The following is a 23110-nucleotide window of genomic DNA, read 5'->3' on the forward strand; positions in this document are numbered from 1 at the left end:
GGAGGCCGTGCGCAGCTGTGATAGGCCGGGGCCGCGTGAGCCGCCCGGGGACGGCACGGGCGCGCGAGCCGGGTCCGCTCCGAGTGCCTCCGTCAGCGAGTGCAGCCACTGTTGTTTTAGCTGTGCCTTGTTGTGTTATCGCGAAAAATTATTTTTACAACTTGCGTTTGTCTCCTCCATCATGACGCGCTATAATAAGGAAACGACGAGAGTCGGGCGAACACAGATGGCGGGACGGGCGGGGCCGGCCCCGCGGCCCAGCGGCACCAGACGCTCCGGGCGGCGGGGCGAGCGCCAAGGGCGGCCGCTCGGGTCCGGTCCGCAGCACGACGACGGCCGGTCTGGCCTGGTTTTGGACGCTTGGACGGCGGGGACACTTCTCTGCCGTCGAGGCCGACCGACATAGCTCGTTGGACCGAGGTGCGGTGCTGAGGTGGCCCGATGACCTCAGAGTGAGGCGGCGGCGCGCCCGAGCTGACTGCATCGGACAGAAAGGTGTGGGGCCGGGGCTGGTGTTCATTTGGCTGGCGCTACTGGTGCCGGCAGATGTAATATACTTTCCAGCATCTCACCGAGTGTTTTATTATGGAGGGAGAGTACAGACGGCCATCATAGACGCAACAGGAGGAATGGTGTCGTAATGGTGTCTATGCCGAATTATCATAGCTTCGCTCGCCTTTGTCACGTTTAACGTACAAGACGGATGTTGTACAAACATCATCTCAACATCGTTATGTTTTAATTGCTCTCCAGGTTGTGAACATTCTGCTCGATCGTCGCTTTTTCAATAAGTTCTCGCGCATTTGCCATCGTAAATACATCAGGAAGAAAACAGTTGAAAGGAACAACAAAAAAAACAAAATAGTAACAGGTGGTTGGCATACGGTGCTACCACGCAGCGGGCGCTCGTCACGCGCCACCGCTCAGGACTGCCGACTCCCGTACTTTCACAGGGAAGGTGAGCACAGCTCGGAATGTGGCCCTGCGGGCCCTTTCCCTGTGCGCAGCGTGGCAGCTGCAAAAATTGCTCGGCGGCACCACACGTAACACAATAAGGCAATGGCATGCTAAGACAAAAATATTGATGGACGAGATACAGCGAGATATAGCGAGATAGGTACAATGCCCTGCACACTGCCGTATAGCATGGTTGATTGCAAATAACTGAATTTTGGGCCAGTTCAATTCGTCCAGGATAGGGTAATTAATGTCGACCGCATTGACCGAAAAGCTTTACTTTTCCACATGACCACAGCACTTCGAGCAAATAAACCGTTGTGAAAACGGCCCTGACTAACGACGGGATGACATCCATTACGCTACGGCAAGAATCGCGTCCTGTTCAACACCCCGACGGAACACTTGCGGAGCGAAGCACGCGAGCGCTGAGGCACTTTTGGCTGTCGCAATCACCGCAACGGCCGCTTTCGCATACCCTGTACCACAGCAAGATAATCACCGTGTCGCCGGCACCGGCGACTTTGTCCTTGGCACCATCTCTTCCGCTCTGTAGATGAGAGTAGTAGCAATGCCGGCCGACAGGAAGCCGAAAAGGCCCCCAATCATCACATATAGATGCGGCATGCCGTACATGTCCACCAGCCAGCCGAGGGTCAGCGACGGCAGGATCGACCCCAGGCAATAAGATGTGTCTAAGATGGCGAAGTTTTCACCCAGACCGGCGGCTTCTCGGGGTGCAGGCTGGTCGCTGAAGAAAATCTGTAAACAGTGTTCGGACTAGAGTTCTGTCCAGAGTCCGAACCGGACCCTCTCAAGTCTGACATGAAACACCGACCGTTTATCAGTGAGTCTGTTATGGAACATTGACCTTAGCGTGGGCAATAAGCATTCCTCGGGGGAGGGCCGACGCAGCATTCCTCGGGGGAGGGCCGACGCAGCGATCTGAGCCGTGGGTGGCAGGCGGTCTGGCGTTAATAAGACCTCCAATAGACTCAGAACTTCCGCAAGCCTCAGCGACCCTTCTGAGTCTCTGCCATGACAACCTCCCAGACAGGTTATCTGCATCCCTAGAAATGCAGTCAATGCATGGCTTGCCTGCGGCTGGTAGTGATACAGAGTCAGTAGGGAGCTGGGCGTGGTGCCCATGACGCTGTAGCCGCAGCCCATGACAGCGCACAGTACGTAGATGAGCGGCGGCGAGGGCGCCAGCGATATCACCACCATGCAACTGCTGAACACCGTCAGACAGAGGACGTAGGTGTTGCGCGTGCCCAGGCGGCGGGTCATCGGCATCAGACCGAACAAGCTGAACAGCCCACCTGAGAGACGTCAGAGAGAACAGGGTGAACAACCCACCGGGAGAAACGTGGGGGAACACGGTGAACACATCGCCGGGAGAAGGAGAAGTATGAGGGAACAGGGTGAATACCCCACAGGGAGAAAGAAAAACATGAGGGAACAGCATGAACACCCAACCCGGAGAAACATGAGGAAACAGAGTGAACGTCCCATCGAGAGAAGGAGAAACGTGAGGGAACAGGGTAAACACTTCACCGGAAGGAGAAACATGAGGGGGCAGGGTGAACACTTCACCGGAAAAAACACGAGAGAACAGCGTGAGCAGCTTACCCGGAGAAACGCCACAGAACTAGATGAACAACCCGCCTGAAAAGACATCAGACAGAACAGGCCGCGTATGCGGCCCGGACGGTATGGGATAGGCTGCCGTCTTGCACGTCACTGCGAATTGCAACGCTCCAAGGTGCGGTAGTCTGCAGGGATTTGAGTCCGGACTCCCACGTGGGCCCCAATATGACCGCCAGCCCTAATGTAATTCCTGAGCCTGAGGTGCCTGAGATATCCTGGGCTCTGATGTGCCCTCTGCAGTCGTTCGCGCGCCATAAAAGGCGTGCGTGCATCCAACGAAGTACGTCGCGTTTCTATTTCAAGCTTCCTCAAACGCAAATTTTTGACCTGTGCCATTTAAGTGAGCAGCACGTTTACGTACAGGTTGGAGGCGCTTCCTGGATCTGGAGGAAGTGCTTGCTGGGCTGGATCTGTGACTATGTGACATGATCGCCGCCTGCGTGTGATCGGAGCGAAGAGGCCGCACTTGACCCGCCTTGCGACATGCCTGCCAATCTTACCGGAGACGCCGTCGATCATCAGACATTTGGAGCCCATGCGGACACCTTCGTCGAACTTGGCTCTCCCCTCGGAGCCGTCTGGGTCCTCGGCCCGGCCGCCGGCCGCCTGGGGGACGGCACGCCGAGGTGAGCCACAGCCCCCAGGTGCGGCGCGCGGCCTCTCACAGCTCAGCCTGTGCCCTCACCACCGCACTACCATCCCGATACAACCAGATATGGCCGGGGCGCTGAGCATGATAACGACAACCTGCGCCGCTGTGATGTCAACTTCTATGATCGGGGGAGGCATGAGCCCCTTAGTCCCTTACTCTTGGCACGCCCCTCTCTTAGGTCATCTATGTTTCACTGATAATTTATACGCGCGCGATTTTCGAGGTGGCCTTACTTTAGTAGCACGTCGCACCGCGTTACGTGTCACTTCCCATTAAACTTGCAAAGCATGGAATGAGCAGGCAACTATTAGACCAGCTGGCAGTTTAAATATCCGTTGGGACTTGCCGCCTGCATTACTCCACAAACAGCATACTTAATAAACATAGCACAATAACTCGCAGAATTCAGTTTTCGCCTCACAGAATCTACGTGATCTTTTAACGGGGCAAGGAACCAGTTCGTGGGGGAAACCTTGTTCCAGACATGTGGTAGCATTGTAGCGGGTAACATACCTGCCCGAGATAGTCAGTCAGGAACATGTAGAAAGAAAGAAGTGCCATCCATGACAGAAGATCGACGATAAACAGCCTCCTAAGCACCATCGGAGACCGGTGTATTCGTCGGAAGATGGAGTATGGCCACAGGATAACCTGCCGGCCACAGACGCTGCTGTTATTAGCCACTAATGAGGTTTTTCGCTGAATCTCCCGACCCACGCACGGATCACTAGATCGCCGTTAGTGATCAGGGTAACCTAGAACACTTTCATGGCACCATGGCACAAATGATTTGTTCTTAGGAATTCGGAAGGAACGATAAAAGAACGCGCAGTAGACGCATACACACAAAGACAGAGCTCATCTCAAAACTGGTCATTTGTCCCAAGTATCTGGCTGTCATTGCTGGAATTTGGGAGGGCTCCACGTGACGTAGAAAATGTTACAGCTAAAAAACTCAGTCGGCTAGAACGTTGAAGTACGATCTCATGAAAATACAACTTCCATTAAGATGCCAGCAACGCAGAGATTTTCAGATGGCAGAGGCTTTTCACATGGTTCCATGCATATTTAATCCACGGATCAGGTGCAATTTCGCATTTCAGCAGATCTTCGGACGAGGGAGGACGATGGCTGAGATAACAGTGGAGTTCTGCTGCATTCACAGCTCGTCTGCGGGCGAACGAAAACACGAGCCGGCGGGGTAGTCAACTAATGACTGACATCGACTGATTCCATAGAAACATCGCATGGTTAGGGACCCGGGACTGACGGAATCATGGACCCCGGGTCCAGGGTGTGCGACGGGGGAACGCAGTCGCCACTGCGTGCAGGATTTGGGACAGGGAACCAGCTGTCCCTGTGTACAGCGTGTGAGACGGGAGCTAGCTGTTCCTGGGTGATGGGTACTGAGAGGGAGACCATCTGTCCGGGGGTCAGCTGTTCCTGTATGACGGGTATGAGGTGGGAGCCAGCTGTCCCTGTGTGCAGCGTGTGAGACGGGAGCTAGCTGTTCCTGGGTGATGGGTATGAGAGGGAGACCATCTGTCCGGGGGTCAGCTGTTCCTGTATGACGGGTATGAGGTGGGGGCCAGCTAGTCCCTGTGTACAGCGTGTGAAACGGGGACCGGCTGCCTTTGTGTACAGGGTGTGAAACGGGGACCGGCTGCACCTGTGTACAGCGTGTGGAACGGGGACCGGCTGGCTCTGTGTACAGGGTATGAAACGGGGACCAGCTGTCCCTGTGTGCAGGGTGTGAAACGGGGACCGGCTGCACCTGTGTACAGCGTGTGAAACGGGGACCGGCTGCACCTGTGTACAGCATGTGAGACGGTGAACAGGCTGACCCGGCAGAGGGCAGTGAGCGGCGTCAGAAGCAGAAGTCGGGCCATCCGGTCGCTGGCGGCTGCCAAGCCGGTTCGGTCCGTCCAGCAGGCCGTGCTGAGCCCGTCCCGCAGCGACAGCAGGTGCCACGCCGTCTGGTGCCGCCACTTGGTCGTCGGCGAGCTGTGCCTTGACGAGTCGCTGCCGTACCTGGCAACGGCGGGTTAAACGTCGCCCGCCCGTTGGTGTTGTTTATTTCCGATCATGCACATGCTATAACACATGATGTGATGAGTGGATTCACGCAGATGCGGAACGCTTAAATCTTGGCGGCTCTCCTAACACAAGGCAACGCCAACAAACCCACGAGCGATGGCTTATTGGTCCGTTCTGACAGGTGAGCCGGACCTCGCGCCCTCCGCCTCCCTGGCTCACACTTACAGCCGTCCCTGGCCGGCGGCGGACTCCCGGCCCCATAACGCCGCTCAGCCACCGTTCAGCCGGCCGTACCCGTTGGAAGTTCCTCGGCGAATCGTTTGGTTTGAAGAATAAATGTCTGTGTGAATCGTTACCCCTGAGATAAATATTCAGTTGTTGGTCTTGACTGAGCTTACAAAAGCTTGGGATGATGATGCGTTCTATTTTACGCGGCATTGGAATTCTGGCCAGATGATAGAGATGATAGTTCAATGTAGTGTTTTGGATCTCCATATGGATAACCGCACAAAAAGTGTGTTCTTGAATTTTGCATTTCCAACATACGAGCATTGAGGTTTGGTATTCCCATGTTCAGCCTAGTATTTCAGGTGTTTCCAAGCCTACATCCAAAGCTGTGATACATTGGAGGTGCAGATGAATCGCGGCGCTGGTGCATTGCCGTTCGGACGAGAAAGTTGGAGGAATGCCACGTCGAGCGGGAGTGCTATTCCGTCTTCTCGTGGTTGATGGCATGTAGGAGTTTTAGCATGTGATTTTGTTCGTGAGCGTTACTGCGTTGCGGACGTTCTGTCGTGTTCTTTCGAGGTTGTCATAAACTACGTCACAAGAGTCAGCCAAAGGAGGAGTGCACACCGTGTATATGTCGTGAACAGCGTCGCGGCAGAAGGGCGAGAGTGAGTGGAGAGGGCTACGGGCTCCATTGATTTTGCAGACAGTGTCATCAACGTCCTGGTTAAAGTGCAAGTCGGTAGATATCGCCAGGCCCGAGTGTTCGTGACTTGTAACGAAAGGGGTCCGCTGGCCGACGAAGGCCAGTTTCCGTGGGTTGTCTGTATTTCTGTTGGTGAATGTTTGTTGAGTTGTTCTTGTGGTGTTGCACGTGACGAGCCAGTCTTTGCCGAACTTTTGTATGCTGTGTAAGTCGCGTTGGCATGACGCTTTGTGTGGATAATGGGTCGGTGACTGTGCTTTGTATAGTGTATGGTTATCAGCAAAAACAATATATCGTTGTCGATGTTGTCGGCGAACTCATTGAGCGACTGTCGTTGCAGTTGTTGAAAAAAATAAGGTAAGGGAGAGGATCTAGAACCGATTTCTGCTGAGCGTTCAGCATGTATTGTCTCCTAGGAATGCTAAAACTGTTGTCTTCCTTGACTATCTACACAAGGTCCGAAATATATCATTCCAGCCAATTTAGTAGAGCTCACGAGAGACCACAATAATTATTGAATTTGAGCAGAAGACCCTTATACCATATCGTCCCAAAGTTTACCCTAAGGAGATGTCCAGGCAGATAGCTGCATGGTCCTGCAGCCTTGGCCCAAGGCTGCAAAAGATCATTCATGAAAAATTAAAGCTGAATACGTGTGCTATGTTTTGGTCGTAATTCACTTGCTCTTCTGACAGCAGTCGATCCTCAAGTAAGCGTTGACACTGTAGGACCTGCTTTTAAACACAATTCTTTCGAGAATTTCTGATACACAAGACAGTAAACTGGTTGGTCTGTAGTTGAAAGGATCCGAGCTTGACCTCTTGCTTTTGGAAATAGGATAAACCTTTGCTTGTTTCCAGGTAGAAAGAGATGCCTCGGCTTAGTGTCATATGTTGTGCTCTCGAGAGACAGCAATCGAGCAGAGGTGTCCTCACACAGAGTCGATGAGGGCGACTGTGCCTCAAAGTTAGGCACGCACGCAACATAACATCACTCTCCGCTCGCTAACCAAAAGGAGAGTTTTACCGGGCCCTGGTACCCCTGGCCCGGCGGTCGACCGGCGCATCGGGCAACGGGCCGCACGGCGCCGGGCGGCGGCCCAGCGGCTGCCGGTGCGTCCCAGCGGCCAGCCGGGCAGCGACACATCACTCATGTTTAACAGCTTAGCAAGTGGAGTTTTTTTACCAAAGTGGCAGTCATCTATAATACTTTTGTTGCGAGATTGTCAGGACCGCACAACATGTTTGAATCAAGAGAGCTGAGTGCCCTCAGCACTTCGTCCTCGGTAACGGCTAGGCCATGTAAGGTGGGTGGTGGATCCACAGAGACGGTCTCAACGACAGGGCAGTCGTCAGTTGAGCTGCCATGGCTTGGCAAAAGGCCACCTAGTAAATTGGCTTATCTAATACTTCTGCCAATTGCATTGCGTCGAGCCCTAGGAGCGCTGATATTCTTGGTCCGTATACGTCCCATCATCTGTCACGAACGCCATGGCACTCGTGTCGGGCCGATGCGGCAATCGCGGTACCGCGGAAACAGGCCGTGCATAGCTGCAGCTCATCTCGATGTTTGACACTATGATCATTATCTCCCTGTGTTCAATGTTATGATGGGCCCAGGCATCGTTGTCCTTCTTCTCCCTGGAAAAGGTGAACGGCACTTTTGCTCCAGGTCAACTAGCCGTCCCGCCTGTTTGACACGAAAAACGGACGCGGGGGTCAGCGCTATCGGCCACTGGGCATTAAATACACCTGCATAATCAATTTATCCCCCGAATCGGTGGCTACAGGGATACAATATGCCGCTACCTACCCTGCCCCACTATACGCCTGCGCGAATCCCAGCTTGGCAATAACTTTCGGATCGTCAGTGCTTAATACAATCCGTATTACGCATGAGGCAAAGCCATGGAACAATTGGAACGAACCTCCACACGTCACAGCCAGTGTGAACGCACTGGAACACTGGCACAACAGACATTAACCACAGACCGCTTATGACACAGACATTAACCACAGACCGCTTAGTTTCAGATAGCATCGTGTCTAGTGCTTTTGATGTACCAAGTCACAAATTGTACAACAAAGTTCCTAGAAGTCATGTTTATGACCCGTAAAATGACCAATATGCATCACGCTTACAGCAAAACAAAAACACAAACAAAACAAAACAGCGGGAACCCGCGTAAACATGAGACAGTCGGTGTTCACGAGTCCGTCTGCTTTGCCACACAAGCCACGCTGCTGGTGATCCATGAGAGTTTCAGCAGTGTGGGCATGCGGCGTCGCCCTGGACACGCACCCGACATCCTCGAGCAGCGGCGAGACGGCCGCGTCGGCATCGGGACCGACCGTCGACCGAGCGGCCAGCTCCCGGGTGGTGAGTAGGGTGACGGCGGTCAGCGCGCTGACCAGCACGGCGATCAGACCAAACGTGGCCCGCTGGGAGACCAGCAGCGATCCTGAACAATCGGATGCATCAGCACCGGCATCGATTCGCGACTATGTGTCGGCGACGATAAGAAGTCAGGTGCAAGTAAGCAAGTACGGATACCCATCGGCAATATGCCCGAGTCCTAGAACAAACGCATTACTCATTCAGAAAGACAGAAGTAAGCTTGAATTACACCAGAGACGTGATGTGGAATCGCATGGCGAGAGATGCCTGCGCAATACTCTCTACCGAAAGGTCCGGGGCAAAGTTACTCGCTCCACCAGCCCAGCGCCAATCGAAAGGTAACATCAAGAGTGACCTCACCTATGACAGACCCCCGGGCCCAATTTTCCCGTCCCTACATTCTCATCGCTACTTCCCGCCCCCTCATTGACTCCTCATTCCCTCGCTGTTACCGTGGTGTAACGTCGTCAATGCTTGCTGTTACCGTGGTGCAACGTTGTCAACGCAGCAGTGTCATGAGCTCGGTATATGGCATGCTCTGTAGTGTACTTTGTAACGTGTGTAACTTTAACATGCAGCTGTAACGTGCCCTGCCACGGCCACACAACACGAAAAACACTTACCAGAGAACCAGCTCCAGGAGAAAAGCAGGTTGCTTAGGACCGAGCCAACGTTGACCATGAGCGCAAATACGGAGAATCCCTCTGCGGGCGTCCTGCTCCGAAGGGCACAGGTCTGAGATGAGCGCTTGGTACGGATTGAAGAACACTTGCGCAGTGAAGGTGGAGAGCACAACACTCAGCGTTAAGATGACCCTGGCGAAACAAAGCGACCGCTAGTAACAATGTCCTGCGGCGTGGGATGAGCGAAGTGATAACGTACGTGATTTTAACCAGCATACAGATCGTGCATACAGATGATGCCTTAAAACAAAAGGATAAATGGAACCTGCCGCTTACAGGATCTTTGCCTTTGGGACAAATCCCAACACAATATGGCATAGGCATAATGGGTTTCAGTCCTTCTACCCTGGTCTTGTAAGGTCATGAGCGGTCGCCCAAATCAAACACCCGGATAACTTTACCTGGTTGTGTGGGCTTGGTGTGGACGCAACATACACCAGAGCGTTTTACATGCGGAGAGACAGCGTGCTCAGATAAAGACTCGATTTCAACTCGTATTCTTCACCCTTTGCCCAGTTTTCATGCTTTCTTTTTCCATTCCTGATCAAACAGCTTGGGGACGGACACCTTGTAAATATTACCGCATATCCTTTAAATTATCAGGTTCCCCTGTTGCAGGTAATTGCATCCCTTTTCTATGAGTGGTCATACGTCCGTCCAGAGCACGGCTGCCGGACAAGCCGGTATGGGCGACCGAAGAAATCAATTTTCCCGTTAAGGGGAATGCTCACTTTTGAAGATATTGAAGCAAATATTAAATATGATGAAATGAGCTTGTTTGCAACTATTGACATGCTTTTAAGTGGAAAAGGTTGCTCTACGCAACACAATTTCTCTGCTTAGCAAATGTGTTGCTAAATACGTCATTGTTTGATTGCGTCATGGCACTTTGCACAACACTGATTGAGAGCCAACTGGCGGCTGTTATACCAGGAAATTGTGCTCACGAATACCAGATATGAAGGCACGACAAGCATGTTTTTGCTTGAACTCGATTGCCGCATGACCAGTGGAATGGCAAGATTTGAAGGACGTTATTATGGTGTCATGAATACTGGGTGACCTTGAAAAAGTCTCCGAAAAAGCCTGCAGATTTTCGCAGGCGTGTATCTCAGAAACTACAGGGATTTAGGTCTTAAGAACGACAGGGCTGTAAACTGCACCGAAGGATCTTCAAGATGGATATTTCTGCGCAAAACCCGATGCGAATGTAGAACACTTCCTGTAATGAAGAAGCATGCTATTTCCCTTTCGTGGAAGCAACATATTTTTTTCTTGCTGTCTGCGTAGCTAAACAGATCACACGAGGCTGTGTGCCAGAAAGAAAGAAGAAATGTTGTATTTCTGGTTGGAAGACATTGCCAGACATGTGTCTGAGTTTCATTTCACAGCGCAGAAATTGCGTTATAAAGTCGCGGTAACATATAGTCCGCCATCTCGTCTGCATAAACCCGTCCAATTGCCGCCAGGTGGAACCATGGCTATATCTAATCGCATTCCTAAAAAAAAATGATTCATCATAATACAAATAGTCCCAGCGATCAGCCTTAGTGAATGTCTTACACACTTGGGATGGCAGCATAGTTGCAGTAATCTGCATGCCTAAGTTGTTAAATGCAATTGCGAGGAACATTATGCACAAAAACAGCAGGAACAGCCTTATTCCTCGGAGAAACACCAGGAGAATGCGTATACAGATGCGTTGATATGTCGGCAACATGCCTTTATCGAACCGAGTAGCAGAAGTGTATTCAAAATTGCCTGCCGATGATCTTACTTGACTTCAGGTTTTCTTTGAAACCGCGAGCCGCGGTTTTTAGAGAACATCAGCATTCATAGGATTACACAAAGAGCAACTGCCAGCTATTACTACGATACAACACACATGTAATTAAGAATTTGAATTCGCAAGAAATACGTGTACATGCAAACGAATTAAAGCAAACATGTATTACGATTCACGCTTCATTCAAACATGCGGACGCGCTCAAGTAAACAAGCATCACGCATCACGCATCTATTATCCATGCAAACGATTTCAATTACACAGGCATTGCAGCATCACACGTTTGGCATCACATATACATTTTAACGGTTTTAAGCTAGCAGGCATCACACTTCACGGCGCATATTACGCTCGCATAATCGGCCATGATGAGCCCTGTACGTTACGGATTGGTCGCCTGGTCTTTATACGAATAGATTCACGTATTTTCCTGTCTGGGTGGTCCTGTTTTCTGTAGATGACTTCGAGTTCTGAAAGGGGCATAGCGTCCATACCTCCCTGAATCTCAGCCTGAGCCTGTTTTCCTCTTTCGGTGACCATTTTTGGGGGCAAAGCACGCATATGATGAAATCCAGGGAAGCTTGGATCCTATGCCCCTTTCAGGGCTCAGCCATCTACAGAGCACAGGAACACCCAGACAGGATTATAAAAGTCGGCGACCAAACCTCAACGTACAGGGCTCATCATGGCAGATTACGTGAAAGTGATATGTGCCTTGGTGTGTGATGTGTGCTGGTTTATAACCGATTATATGCATCAGTAGTGTAAGACGCGTGATGAGTAATCCCCGCTAAATTGAAATCGTTTACATGTATGATTGATGCGTGATGTGTGACGCCTGGTTACTTGCATTCGCTCGCATGTTTGAATGATGCGTAATGTGTGATGCCCTTTTACTTTATTTACTTTAATACTTTAATACTTGATACTTTAATTTACTTTAATTCGTTTGCATGCACACTTTTTTGCGCATTCTTACTGTAAGTTTGATATGCACCGTATCGCAGTAATGGCTGGCTGCTGCTCATTGTATAACCCACTGAATATTCGTGTCCTGTAAAAACCGTGGCTCGCTGCTTTAAAAAAAAAAACTGAAAATCAAGAATGATCACCGGCAGGCAGTTTTGAATTCACTTCTGCTATTCGTTTCGATAAAGACATGTTGCTGAAATGTCAACGCATTTATAGTTCCATTCGCCTGGCTTTTCTCCGAGCAATAAGGCCGTTATTACCGTCTTATGTAATCTGCATACGGGTCCCCATAACCTCATTTCAAAGAGATGCACCTGGCATATAGCCCATGTAATTAAAGGAACAACACACCAACTCCAAAAGTGGCTTCCTGCGCACGGACATGGAGTGATGAAAGGATAAGGGTGTATAATTATAATATGATAACCGCTGTCGCAAAGCCAAGGGTGGACGAGGCATACTTTTTGTCAATGTGCCCAATCATTCTGTCACTTAGTTAATATCTTGCAAACGTTACAAGAAATCAGAAACCAAAGTGTTTTGCACGTCATCTGATTGATTTCAAGCATTTCTAAGGCATCAAATTGTTCGTGGCATGGTCTATTTACTAAAAGATAGTCGCATTGATAGCATCCTTATCGCCATTCGCGTAGCATAAACCACGATCAAGATTTACGCGAATTGCTTTCTCCTGTAAAGACATCAGCACTGTCGGCCCTGACCTGGACATCGGCATGGTCGACCAAGCCATGTGATACAGCTTATCGGATGATATAAATCGGCCATTTCGTGCCGTCCCTTATTGACTCAGGCCCTGCGTGCTCGCGCTTCGCTATTTACATGTTCCTGTACTAGCTGTTTTCAACCCGCATACGGTTTATAGTACAATGCAACATCAGCCTGCTGACAAGCCACAATTACTAACCTCGCATGGATGACAACATCTTCCAGGATATGTTTTGTTGTGTATAGATTCTAACACTATGAAAACACGGTTTGTTCCTCTTCTCTCGCCGCCCGAAAGGGCCGAACGTACAAGGATGGTCCCTAAAATAGCCACGACTTTACCAATGTCGGGCAGCAATATCTGATCGCTGTATGCCACCCCCTCCCTCCCTTAAATGTCAAACGGGTTGGGTGTTGTACATACCAAACCGGGTGGTGTTGAACGGGCGGTCACTGTCGCAACCTACCTCTTTAAAGGGAGTAGACCACCTTTTCTGTACTTTTCACTTCTTGTTAGATCAGACGCGTCCGATTTGATTGGAAGTACCAGTTTTCCTCGAAAGCCTTCTGAATAGATCATAATTTTGATTTGAAGTAGCCGCTGCTGCGGGAGGAAGCTCATTGGACTTCTTGCTCAACACTGTGAAAGTAATACATTGAATTTGCTTTGTGTCTTCCAACGCCTGTGTTCTGTAATGAGTGCAACAGTGGTCAAAATGATTGTGTAATAAAGGGTACAAAGCTTGGAACACTCATGACAACATGAAGTTTTCATCCCGGTGGATTCAACGAGACGTTATACCGTGGCTTTGAATTCCCCCCATGGCGTTTAGTAGTGGCTCTTTTCGAACGCACTTTGGCTTTGGGGGAAGCGGAGTATCACGCGGGTCTACAGTGACATGGTGATTTAAACTTCAACCAATGCGCATCTGGGTAGCAGGCCTTTGTCGCCCGCGTGCCAATCACAAACGATTATTTGAACTGACATTATTCGTACCAAAAGTGCGATTTCATAGGTTCGACCAGGCTTCGACGTGATTCGTACCAGTAAGGCTGCAACTTCTAAGCACGCTGGCCCTTAGTGTTCGCTAAAACAGCTCAAGAGCGGTAAATGTAACCCGTAACAGCTGAAAACGGTCCTCAGATGATTTTACAGTTATCATGAAGACGGCAGTCGTGACAGCGGCACTTGCGGCGGACTCTTGTTACATTTTGGGCACACCAAGCAAGAAATATGGGTACTGCTGTAAAAAAGTGAATAGTGTACATTGGACACGACAAGTATTAAAATGGACATGCTTATTACACCTTGATAGTGCTGCAGTGGCACTACCCATTGCTATTATTAGCCGGGAATGGTCATGAGGCTTCACCAGTTTTTTTTTCTTTACGTATACATCAAAGATAGGATGCTCCCTTTAACCCTTGCCTACTGGTATTTTTGCAGTGAGTTAGAATCGCTTTTGAACTTGGGTGAGGGCAAAAAATTCCATCGCAAAAGATTGTATGGTAATGAAAAATTTCATGCACAAAAGTTGGATCTTATGAATCAGTGAGAGATGCTCCAGCAAACAAAGACGTACATTTCAAGCTGGCATGGACGTCATGTCATAAATATCACAAAACCGTTTTTGTTTTTTAACATCTTAGGTATTACAGTGGAACGGAATACATTAAACAATAGTTATTTCATATCAGTGTGATGAGTATCAAAAACTATGCAGCACTAATGTTTTGATTCTGCACCATGCCCTTCCCTTTCACAGGACTTTTTAACGCGAAACAAAGCAAGGGAATTTAACAACAAAAACAAAAACAACAAATTCAATCAGCGACTTTTTAAGCAACAAAAACAAAAACAACAAATTCAATCAGCGTAAAATATTCAAGCAAAAAAGCTTGGAATCCTGCGCATTAACACATTACCAAATCAAACACAGCAGACATGCCTCTGGCTTCTGTTAAAATGGGGATCAGGAAACACGAATATTATGTCACTGTTTCTTGCAAAATACCGATGCTTATTTACATGGAAGAAACCTGACTAAGCCTTACCTAAAGAAGCCTTGCCTCATCTCATCCTGTCTAACCTGTGAGTCGCTGATTCTTGCAAAATTCCTACTACCATTTGCCTTGCAATTAACCAGCTTAACCTAACTTAGAGTAGCCCATATGTTGAACACTGCCCACCTCACCTATGATTTATTGATAGCAGCAGTTGTGATGAGAACATCATAAAGCTTACATCTGGCTGTTTTCAACTTGCGTTTTGGTTCAATTTATCTGCGTCAGCTTGTTGACACCAAACAAAATTGAAAACACACAAATCAAAACCCTCAAATCACTGAACAACTCATTCTGATTGTCATGGTTATCCTCTGTCCAGGTCAATAGTAGATATGCACCACAAAACAATCTCTCTTCTCCAAATGTAACATGAATTATAGATGGCCACAAACCAATTTTGCTGCTTGCATTTTCAGCTGCAGTAAAGGCATCCATTTAATTTTGGTTATTCATATTTAATTATTTAAAAAGCTTGAGACGCCAACTTTACATTTTAAATGGGATGGTCTATTTGCTGAGAACCGATTTTCTCCAAGGAAACATGAAAGCCTATGATGATTGTTCACATTGAGGCAATGGAAGGGTCCTGTGCCAGTCAGGGACCCCAGAACCGAACGGTGGGTCCTCCAACCAAATGCCAGCATGGGCCCGTTAAGCCGAACTGGAGTTGATGTGCCAATTATTGGACGATCAGCGGGGATCAGGGATGCTGTTGCGTCAATGAGTGTCACTGCGCCTACCCGAGGTCAACTGCGGTCTGCGCGGGTCAGAAGGCCTACCGCGTCAGGGAGGGGACCAATATTATATGATGTGTTCCTCTAAGGACTTCTGGATCGGACAGGGTATCCCGCCCCTTGTCGCCAGAATGGCGGCCAGAAGACACCCCGAGATGGGACGGAATGATCCTTTGGCCCTTGACCGGAAAAAGTAATATGCTCCCTAGAGTTCTTCTCAAGTGGCCTCATTTTTGTTAAATCAAGTGGGTCAAATTCAGCCTAAAAACGAATGAGGTCACCTTTTGTTTGCCTAAAGCCGTTCATTCTTTTAACAGTGATGTTTGGTCGTTTCGACTAGAGTCCTTTCGACCAGAAATGATCATTTCAGGGCTATGGGATGAAGGAAAATGGTTAACGGTGGGACAGACATGCATGCGTCTGGGAGGAGGGGGGGGGGGGGGGGGAACTGCCGAGCTTTAACCCACGCATGTGCGCTGGGTACCCGGTCGGGATCCCCTTTCCCATGAGGCTCTATGTTCACTCGTGGCTGACGCGTGCAGCCTGCCTCGGACAAGCAGGAGGTCGCGAAGATGCAGGATAAAGCGAGATAAAGGATAAGAGGGGGGGTCGGATAACAGTGATGTCCTTAGGACTGACTCGGACTGTGCCTTGAACAATGTTTATCTGTGAGACAAATACTGAACGTAAACACTCTGAGCGCCAAAGGTCAAGTGATGCAGCGATCAGCGGGACCGGGCGCTGATTCTCTATCATTGCTTTGTTACGTGTAGCATAACAACTGTGTTGGTCGTGGAAGACAAATGCACGCTGTGCTCTCGGTGGTTGCTGTACAAGTGTTCATTCCGTGCATAGTACGAGTGTTTTTGTTTAATGCCAGCATGCTGGGTTGTGGCAAGAGCGAGGGATGCGGTGTGCTAGCTTATGACAAATATATCTCGAGCCTGAATGGGCGTGGCGCAAGGGGGCCGTTCCAGTTTATATATAATTTTCGTGGCGTCCATCCGTCTGCTTGGCATAAACACGGACACGGCTGGGTGCCGGCACCATATGGTCGGCTGGGTGCCGGCACCAGATGGCCAGCTGGGTGCCGACCAGATGGTCGGCTGGGTGCCGGTACCAGATGGCCAGCTCGGTTCCGGCACCAGATGGCTGGCTGGGTGTTGGCACCAGATGGTCGGCTGGGTGCCGGCACCAGATGACCAGCTGGGTCCCGACCAGATGGTCGGCTGGGTGCCGGCACCAGATGGCCGGCTGGGTTCTGGCACCAGATGGCCGGCTCGGTTCTGGCACCAGATGGCCGGCTGGGTGCTGGCACCAGATGGTCGGTTGGGTGCCGGTACCAGATGACCGGCTGAGTGCCGGCACCAGATGGCCGGCTGGGTGCTGGCACCAGATGGTCGGTTGGGTGCCGGAACCAGACGGCCGCCACATACTGGCGTAGGGTCGCATCACTGTGCTACGCTTGGGACAGGATCCGACCGGCGATGCGCCATCGGTGCGTGCAAATGTACGTCAATCCTTAACATGGGTTACGCGAAAATATGCAAGCCGCAAAAAATCGAAGGAATGCGTGTCGAAACCCAGTTCCTATCTCGGCATCGGGGCGGTCACAGCGAAACGCAAACAGCACACTTAAACTAGCCGGGTTTGACCAAGCGGCGTCTTATGTCGCGGTTTTCGAAGACGATCTCGCACATAATACATTGGCGCCTAAATCAAGCATGCTGTTGCCGCCAAATTGACTCGGCTGTTAGATCCAGTTGACGGTCATTAATATTCAACCGAAATAAGTGCGTATTTCGCTATCATCTGGTCGTAAGCGCTCAAAACATCCTGCATACGTCTTTGGGTACTGTCTGGGTCATTGGCAATATTCGGGCCTCCGGACACCAAAGTGGCAGTGACGCAACCAGTCACAGCTTCTATTTAAGGGATTATCTTACCTTGGGGCATGTTCCAAGAACCTACTCTGAAGGCACCTCAGGAGACGTGACGTGTAATAATAGCACTGGGTATTGCCACTGCAAAACCGACAAGGCATAAGGATATCGATTTGAATCATCTTTCAGTTCAAATTATGCTGGCAACGCTCTGTAACAGCAGTACGCTGCTTCCCTGCAGTCACCACCACCGTCAGTCATGACAACCACCGTGAGCACCTTTGCTGGTGTGAGTAAAAGAACGTTCGTGATTTTCTCAGCACGCAAAGGTTCAGGAAATGCATCAGTTGAAGTTTCAACCAATGCCTCACATGGGTGAGGTGATACTTCCTTTCCCAAAACAAAATGCGCTTTGAAAATAGCTACTGTTTTGAACGCCATGGGGGTAGAAATCAAAGCCATAGCATAACATATCGTACAATTCGCGGATTTTTAGCCTAATGGTCGCACATATTTTTGTGTAAACAGAATGTTTCAAGCTTTCGTAGCATCTATTACGCAAGCGTATTAGAAACTCAATGTGTTGCAAATATTAGAGAACACATGCGCAGGAAATTGCAGGGCCATGAAATGCATTACTTTCATAGTGGTGAGCAGAGAGTCCAACGGGATTTCTCCCGCAGGTGCGGCTGCTTCAGATCGAAATCTTGAGCAGTACGGAGGGACTTTGAGAAAACTGGCATCACTGATCAAATCGTACGTAATCGTACAAATCGCCTGATCTAACAATACGCAAACAGTACAAGGTGGGATCCTCCCTTTCAGACACGTAAGGCACTGCCGAACCAAATGTTCACTTCAGCTGCTTGTCGAAAGTAGTCATAACCTTGAATCGTGATAACACTTGGCATGTTATGGCACATTGCGATGCATTTATAAGTGGAGTGCCGGTAGTGTGGTGGTTAACGCGTCTGCGTTAGACACTGCGCGTCTGGGAAACCAGAGGTACGGTGCTCGATACCTCGCGGTGCCCGCCCTTCCTGCCAGGGTGAGAGGCAGGCGACGCCATATAGCCTCACCAGCTGCGTGCGTCGTAGAGATCCAATGACACACACACGCACGCACGCACGCACGCACGCACACACGCACGCACGCACGCACGCACGCACGCACGCACGCACGCACGCATGCATGCATGCACGTACGCACGCCCGCACGCACGCAAGCACGCACGCACACACACACACAAACACACACACACACACACACACACACACACACACACACACACACACACACACACACCACACACACACACACACACACACACACACACACACACACACACACACACACACACACACACACACACACACACACACACACACACACACACAGATACATTTATGAACCTCAATTCATCACAGTCCAGCCTAAACTAAGATTTTGGGCTGAAAGTCTTGGCTGAGGCCGATGTCACGCCAACATCTCCGTCAAGATCGACATGTCGTCCCATAGTTTCGCATTACCACCCACGCATAAAGTTAAGGCATGCCGTTATTTGTGACGTTGACACGAGTGACCTAGGTACAATATAAACAGACCCGAACGTCCAATAAGACCTTCATTGGCTCCAGATCACTTGGAAAAAAGCGGGCAGCTGGTATAGGTCATCGCCAGGGGTAAAGTTTCTTATTCAGTGACGGGGCGGGGGAACACAAGGCACTCCCACACCTTTGAGAACAGAGTTGTTCACATCCGGAGAGAAAGCCGTTTGGCGGCGTATTTGGGGCACGCTTCACCATTTTTCACGGTTCGGCCCATTCCCCCCCCCCCCCCAAATATGTTGTCAAACTACACATCTAGCCATAACTATCGTGTCAGTTTTCTGTATGTGAGAAGCGAAATCCGACACAAAGAAGAACTGTGCATCCGACAACCCAGTGTCGTAGAGAAGCCGATCCAAAACAGCTCGACTGAGACAACAACGTGCAACCGTATTGGTACATATCACTTTTGGTGCACAGGTGGCCAAAGGCTGTCGAGCACAAAACTTGAATCGGCTTATGTAGCACGTGCCGAAGAGAGTTTACGGAATTTCGAGGAAGCGACCAGACATGAAATCTGGTACAAATGCTCCTCAAATAATCAGAATATAAGACTATTTGAAGCTCACGCCACGAAATTATACATGTTAACGTTCATTGAATAAAAATATGCATCGCGTAATGTAGACATTTTTGTTTGCACATTCCAAATACAATTTTGCCAAAAAATGATGTTTAAAAAATCGTGTGTTATTGCCACGTAACGTCCTTTTCTACACAGCAAAAACAACACATAGTTATCAGATCCAAAGTCGGTTATATACGACAGTCGTTAAAAGAGGACAGTGCAATCCAAACCGTAAGTCCTCATAAACCTGTCAGTGACATTGTGTAGTAATGAGTGCGGTCAATAGGCCAATGCTCAGTGTGACGTTTCATCGCCTGTTTCGTGCGTAAAATAAGCCAAATGGTCCAAGCAACATAGTAAACCTAACACAAGGCATGGCAACCAAGTATGCAATTCGCCTTTGGCGGCCTCAATGCCGTCAATTTGCGTTCAGAATGGGTGTTGGATTGCTTAGAAAATCCTGTCGCCGAGGGGCACCATACACGGGTGGTTTTTCATGATCCGCGAAGAAGAAAGCTTCAAAAATATCATGTTTTACACAGCAACTGGCAAACCTTCGTGCAAACGACTCATGGTTGAGGGCGTGTCCTGGAGAAGCCTTTGAGAGGCTGGGACCACCGTGAGCTGTGTAGTACCGTTCTGCGGCGGGCCGCGCGGCCGGACCGAGTTCGCGCTGGCCATCGCGGCGAGGGGCGGGATGGGATGGAGTCGGTCGGTGGACCCCTGCTCACTCTGTGGAGACGAGGCCGGCCGTGGCGGCCGACAACTCGGCAGCGGCCGGGATGCACGTGATGCCGAGCAGCAGCAGCAAGCCGTAGACCAGCAGGAACGGCTTGCGGCGGCCCAGCCGGCTGCTGCAGCGGTCCGTCCATTGACCCAGCAACGGGATCGCCAGCAGCGCCAGGAACGGCCCTGCAGCGGCGAATCAGCGAGATAGTCTCCGGGTGCACGAACGCGTAGGCGGTAAGTGCTCTTTCTGCTTCCTCGTTCCGTACAGCAAATGGGAAGAAATTACTAGTCCATAGTGGCTGGGCTAAAATCACACCAGTAAATCTGCATGGAGAGCCGGCCTTCGAAGACACCTTGCTGGACGAATTGAAGCTATCGGAGTCGATATCAACTGATGTTGCCCGTGACCGACACGCAAGGTCGTCCGGCAAACAGAACGTAAATTCCGTGCTCGAAACCCAAAATAATACTAGACCAAAGCCTAACCAGACCCAACTGGACCAAACTCCGAGGGGAGGACATGGGGCTAGCGCATCCGTCTCGGTTCCACGAAAGAAGAGCACACAATGCACTTCCGCGTGCAGGAAAAGCAAACGTTATTTGTATGCGGGTGGACGCTTTGGTTGCTAAAACATAACCCGTCACACGCTGCAAAACTTTTTCATGTGTGTATTTGGTCTTTGGCTGACCATTTTCCCGCCTTGGTAACCGGCTCCTAGGCGGGCCACCCACCTATGCCCATCGTGATGCTCATGGCCGTCTCGCTGAAGTTCTGACGGCGCAGCAGCGTCGGCGCTATCGTCGTCACCGACGAGAAGCCCAGCTCGCCGCCGCAGGCGGCCATGTTGAGCAGGAACAGCTTGGAGAGCGGCGTGTCGCCGGAGGGGAGGTCAAACATGATCTGACCTGGCTCCGGCCAAGCCCGATCCGGCCGCGACGTTAGGTGTTCAGGGACCCTACCAACACACAAACGGCTGGTCGTTAGCAGCGGACAAACAGCATTAACGGGTAGGTGAACGTGTAACAGGAGCTGATAGAACTGTTTCTTTGATTTTAAAAGCATCCTGGATGGTCATCCACAAGGAATATAGGAGACAATTTTTTCGTCGCGGAGGTCTCTTGGAAATATTTCCAAAAGCTTGTGGACCTCAGATCATCGGAAACAAAACACAAAAGACAAAGGGTGAGATCCCCCGGCGAAGCATAAACAGCCTTCGTCCCAGAAGATGTCTCGACAACATGTATGGCAGATTCCGGATCATAACATGTTACACACGAAAAGTTAGTTTAGGATTTATGAAACAGATCCCGAAACCTTTTAAAACAATCTTTAGCTAACGAGACAGTTCTGCCACATATAAGGGCACTCCAATCCTTTCACAAATCAGGCAGCAAGTACTTCTATTTGCGACAGCCTGAGAAACCTAAACTTGGAGTTTGCTTGAGCAGGGGACCGTTTGAACAGTGTCGCGAAAAACTACCGCGGACCTTTTGTGAATATGACGCCGGACGTCAGGGCAGAAACTTAGCGTGCGGGACAGGCCGCCTTTGTACCACCTCCTTCCGAGTTTGATTTCGGCCTCGTGTGGTCGCCTGAGCCGGTGGTGACGCGTGTCAACGGCGTGCCCCACAGTGCACCACGAGCCAGTTTTACTGACCAGTAGCCTTTCTCACAAAGGCAGTTTTTTGTACATTTGTATTGTAGTTTGTAAATTTGTATGTGTAGTTGTAAAAATGTGTTTCATGAAGGAGAAACCTACAAACAACAACTACAAATTACAAACCTACAAAACCACACACAAAAATTGACAAACTCTTGAGAATTTCTACAACCGGACCTTGGTATGTTTCATAAAGGCCAGCTGATTTTCCAGCCGTGGTGTATTTGTAAGATTAAAAGTACAAATTACAGCTACAAATCAACGACGGCCTACCCCGTTGTAGAATAGGTGATCGTTAGTTTAAGGCAATGCCACTAGCGAAAATGGATTGTGAACGCAAAGCTCGCAGAAGGAGGCTGGCAAGAATCCCCAGGGGCAAAATAAACAAGTACTCGGAGGAAGTGGAAGGACAAACAAACTCGTAGAACGCAATGCTCAGATGAAGTAGCCCAGTGATGGTGTTGATGGATTTGATAATCTCTAACTCCGCGTATGGCCCGTGCAACCAAGCGTGCAGCAAATTTATTCCTTTGCGCTATTACCCATCACTATACATGACCTTGGCGGGCGCATCGACCCGATCGAAATCCTGCGTTGCCTTGTGCTCGCGCGTTTCAGGGGTGGGAGGGTGCTGATGCGAAGGTGGTCATTTTCCGTGAATAGGCCTGTTGGCATGCAAGTCACTGCCGGGATGAAATGGATGTACAAATAGGTTATGAAATGTCTTAATTTTAAGTATAGTTTCTACCCATGCAAGTGAAAACAGACATGCCATCCTATCGAACTGCGGGCATGCGACGCCATTCACGTTGACGCCAACCAGGGACAGCTATCGCCGGGTGTGAACGATGCATGAATCCCATGTCTGTAAGTGGAATATAGGTGTCTATCATGGTAACAGAACACTAGTATTATGCTAGTTCAATGAGTCACCGTTTCGCTGTTGGCCATGACGGTGCCAATTTTCTGTTTGTTTACTTCTGCTTAAAACTGTAAGACGCACGGTGAATATAGTGACAAATGTACTTGATTGCTGGTATTGGGGAACCTAATGATCTGCTCCTTGA

The 23110-nt window shown here is 49.9% G+C and overlaps 1 protein-coding gene across 2 annotated transcripts in view; it reads right to left on the reverse strand.

Moving 5' to 3' along the window:
• Positions 1-567: 567 nt before the first annotated feature.
• The window catches only part of LOC119091826 (solute carrier family 45 member 3), a 39250-nt gene continuing 16707 nt past the window's right edge, over positions 568-23110 (reverse strand). The window contains exons 1-9 of one of the 2 annotated variants that reach the window (XM_037214718.1): positions 20385-20415; positions 13262-13434; positions 9251-9442; positions 8532-8691; positions 5104-5290; positions 3773-3910; positions 3108-3213; positions 2056-2279; positions 568-1719 (exon numbers count right to left, since the gene is read on the reverse strand). In XM_037214718.1, the coding sequence (XP_037070613.1) occupies positions 1456-1719; positions 2056-2279; positions 3108-3213; positions 3773-3910; positions 5104-5290; positions 8532-8691; positions 9251-9308 (1137 nt within the window). In that variant the 5' untranslated portion in view covers positions 9309-9442; positions 13262-13434; positions 20385-20415 and the 3' untranslated portion in view covers positions 568-1455. Of the gene's footprint in view, positions 1720-2055; positions 2280-3107; positions 3214-3772; positions 3911-5103; positions 5291-8531; positions 8692-9250; positions 9443-13261; positions 13435-20384; positions 20566-21114; positions 21339-23110 lie in introns of those variants that run through there. The other variant, XR_005093442.1, reaches the window with a different exon arrangement.

Source organism: Pollicipes pollicipes, unplaced genomic scaffold (assembly GCF_011947565.3).
Source record: "Pollicipes pollicipes isolate AB1234 unplaced genomic scaffold, Ppol_2.1 Scaffold_3447;HRSCAF=4054_pilon_pilon_pilon, whole genome shotgun sequence".
In the NCBI taxonomy this organism is placed as follows: domain Eukaryota; kingdom Metazoa; phylum Arthropoda; class Thecostraca; order Pollicipedomorpha; family Pollicipedidae; genus Pollicipes; species Pollicipes pollicipes.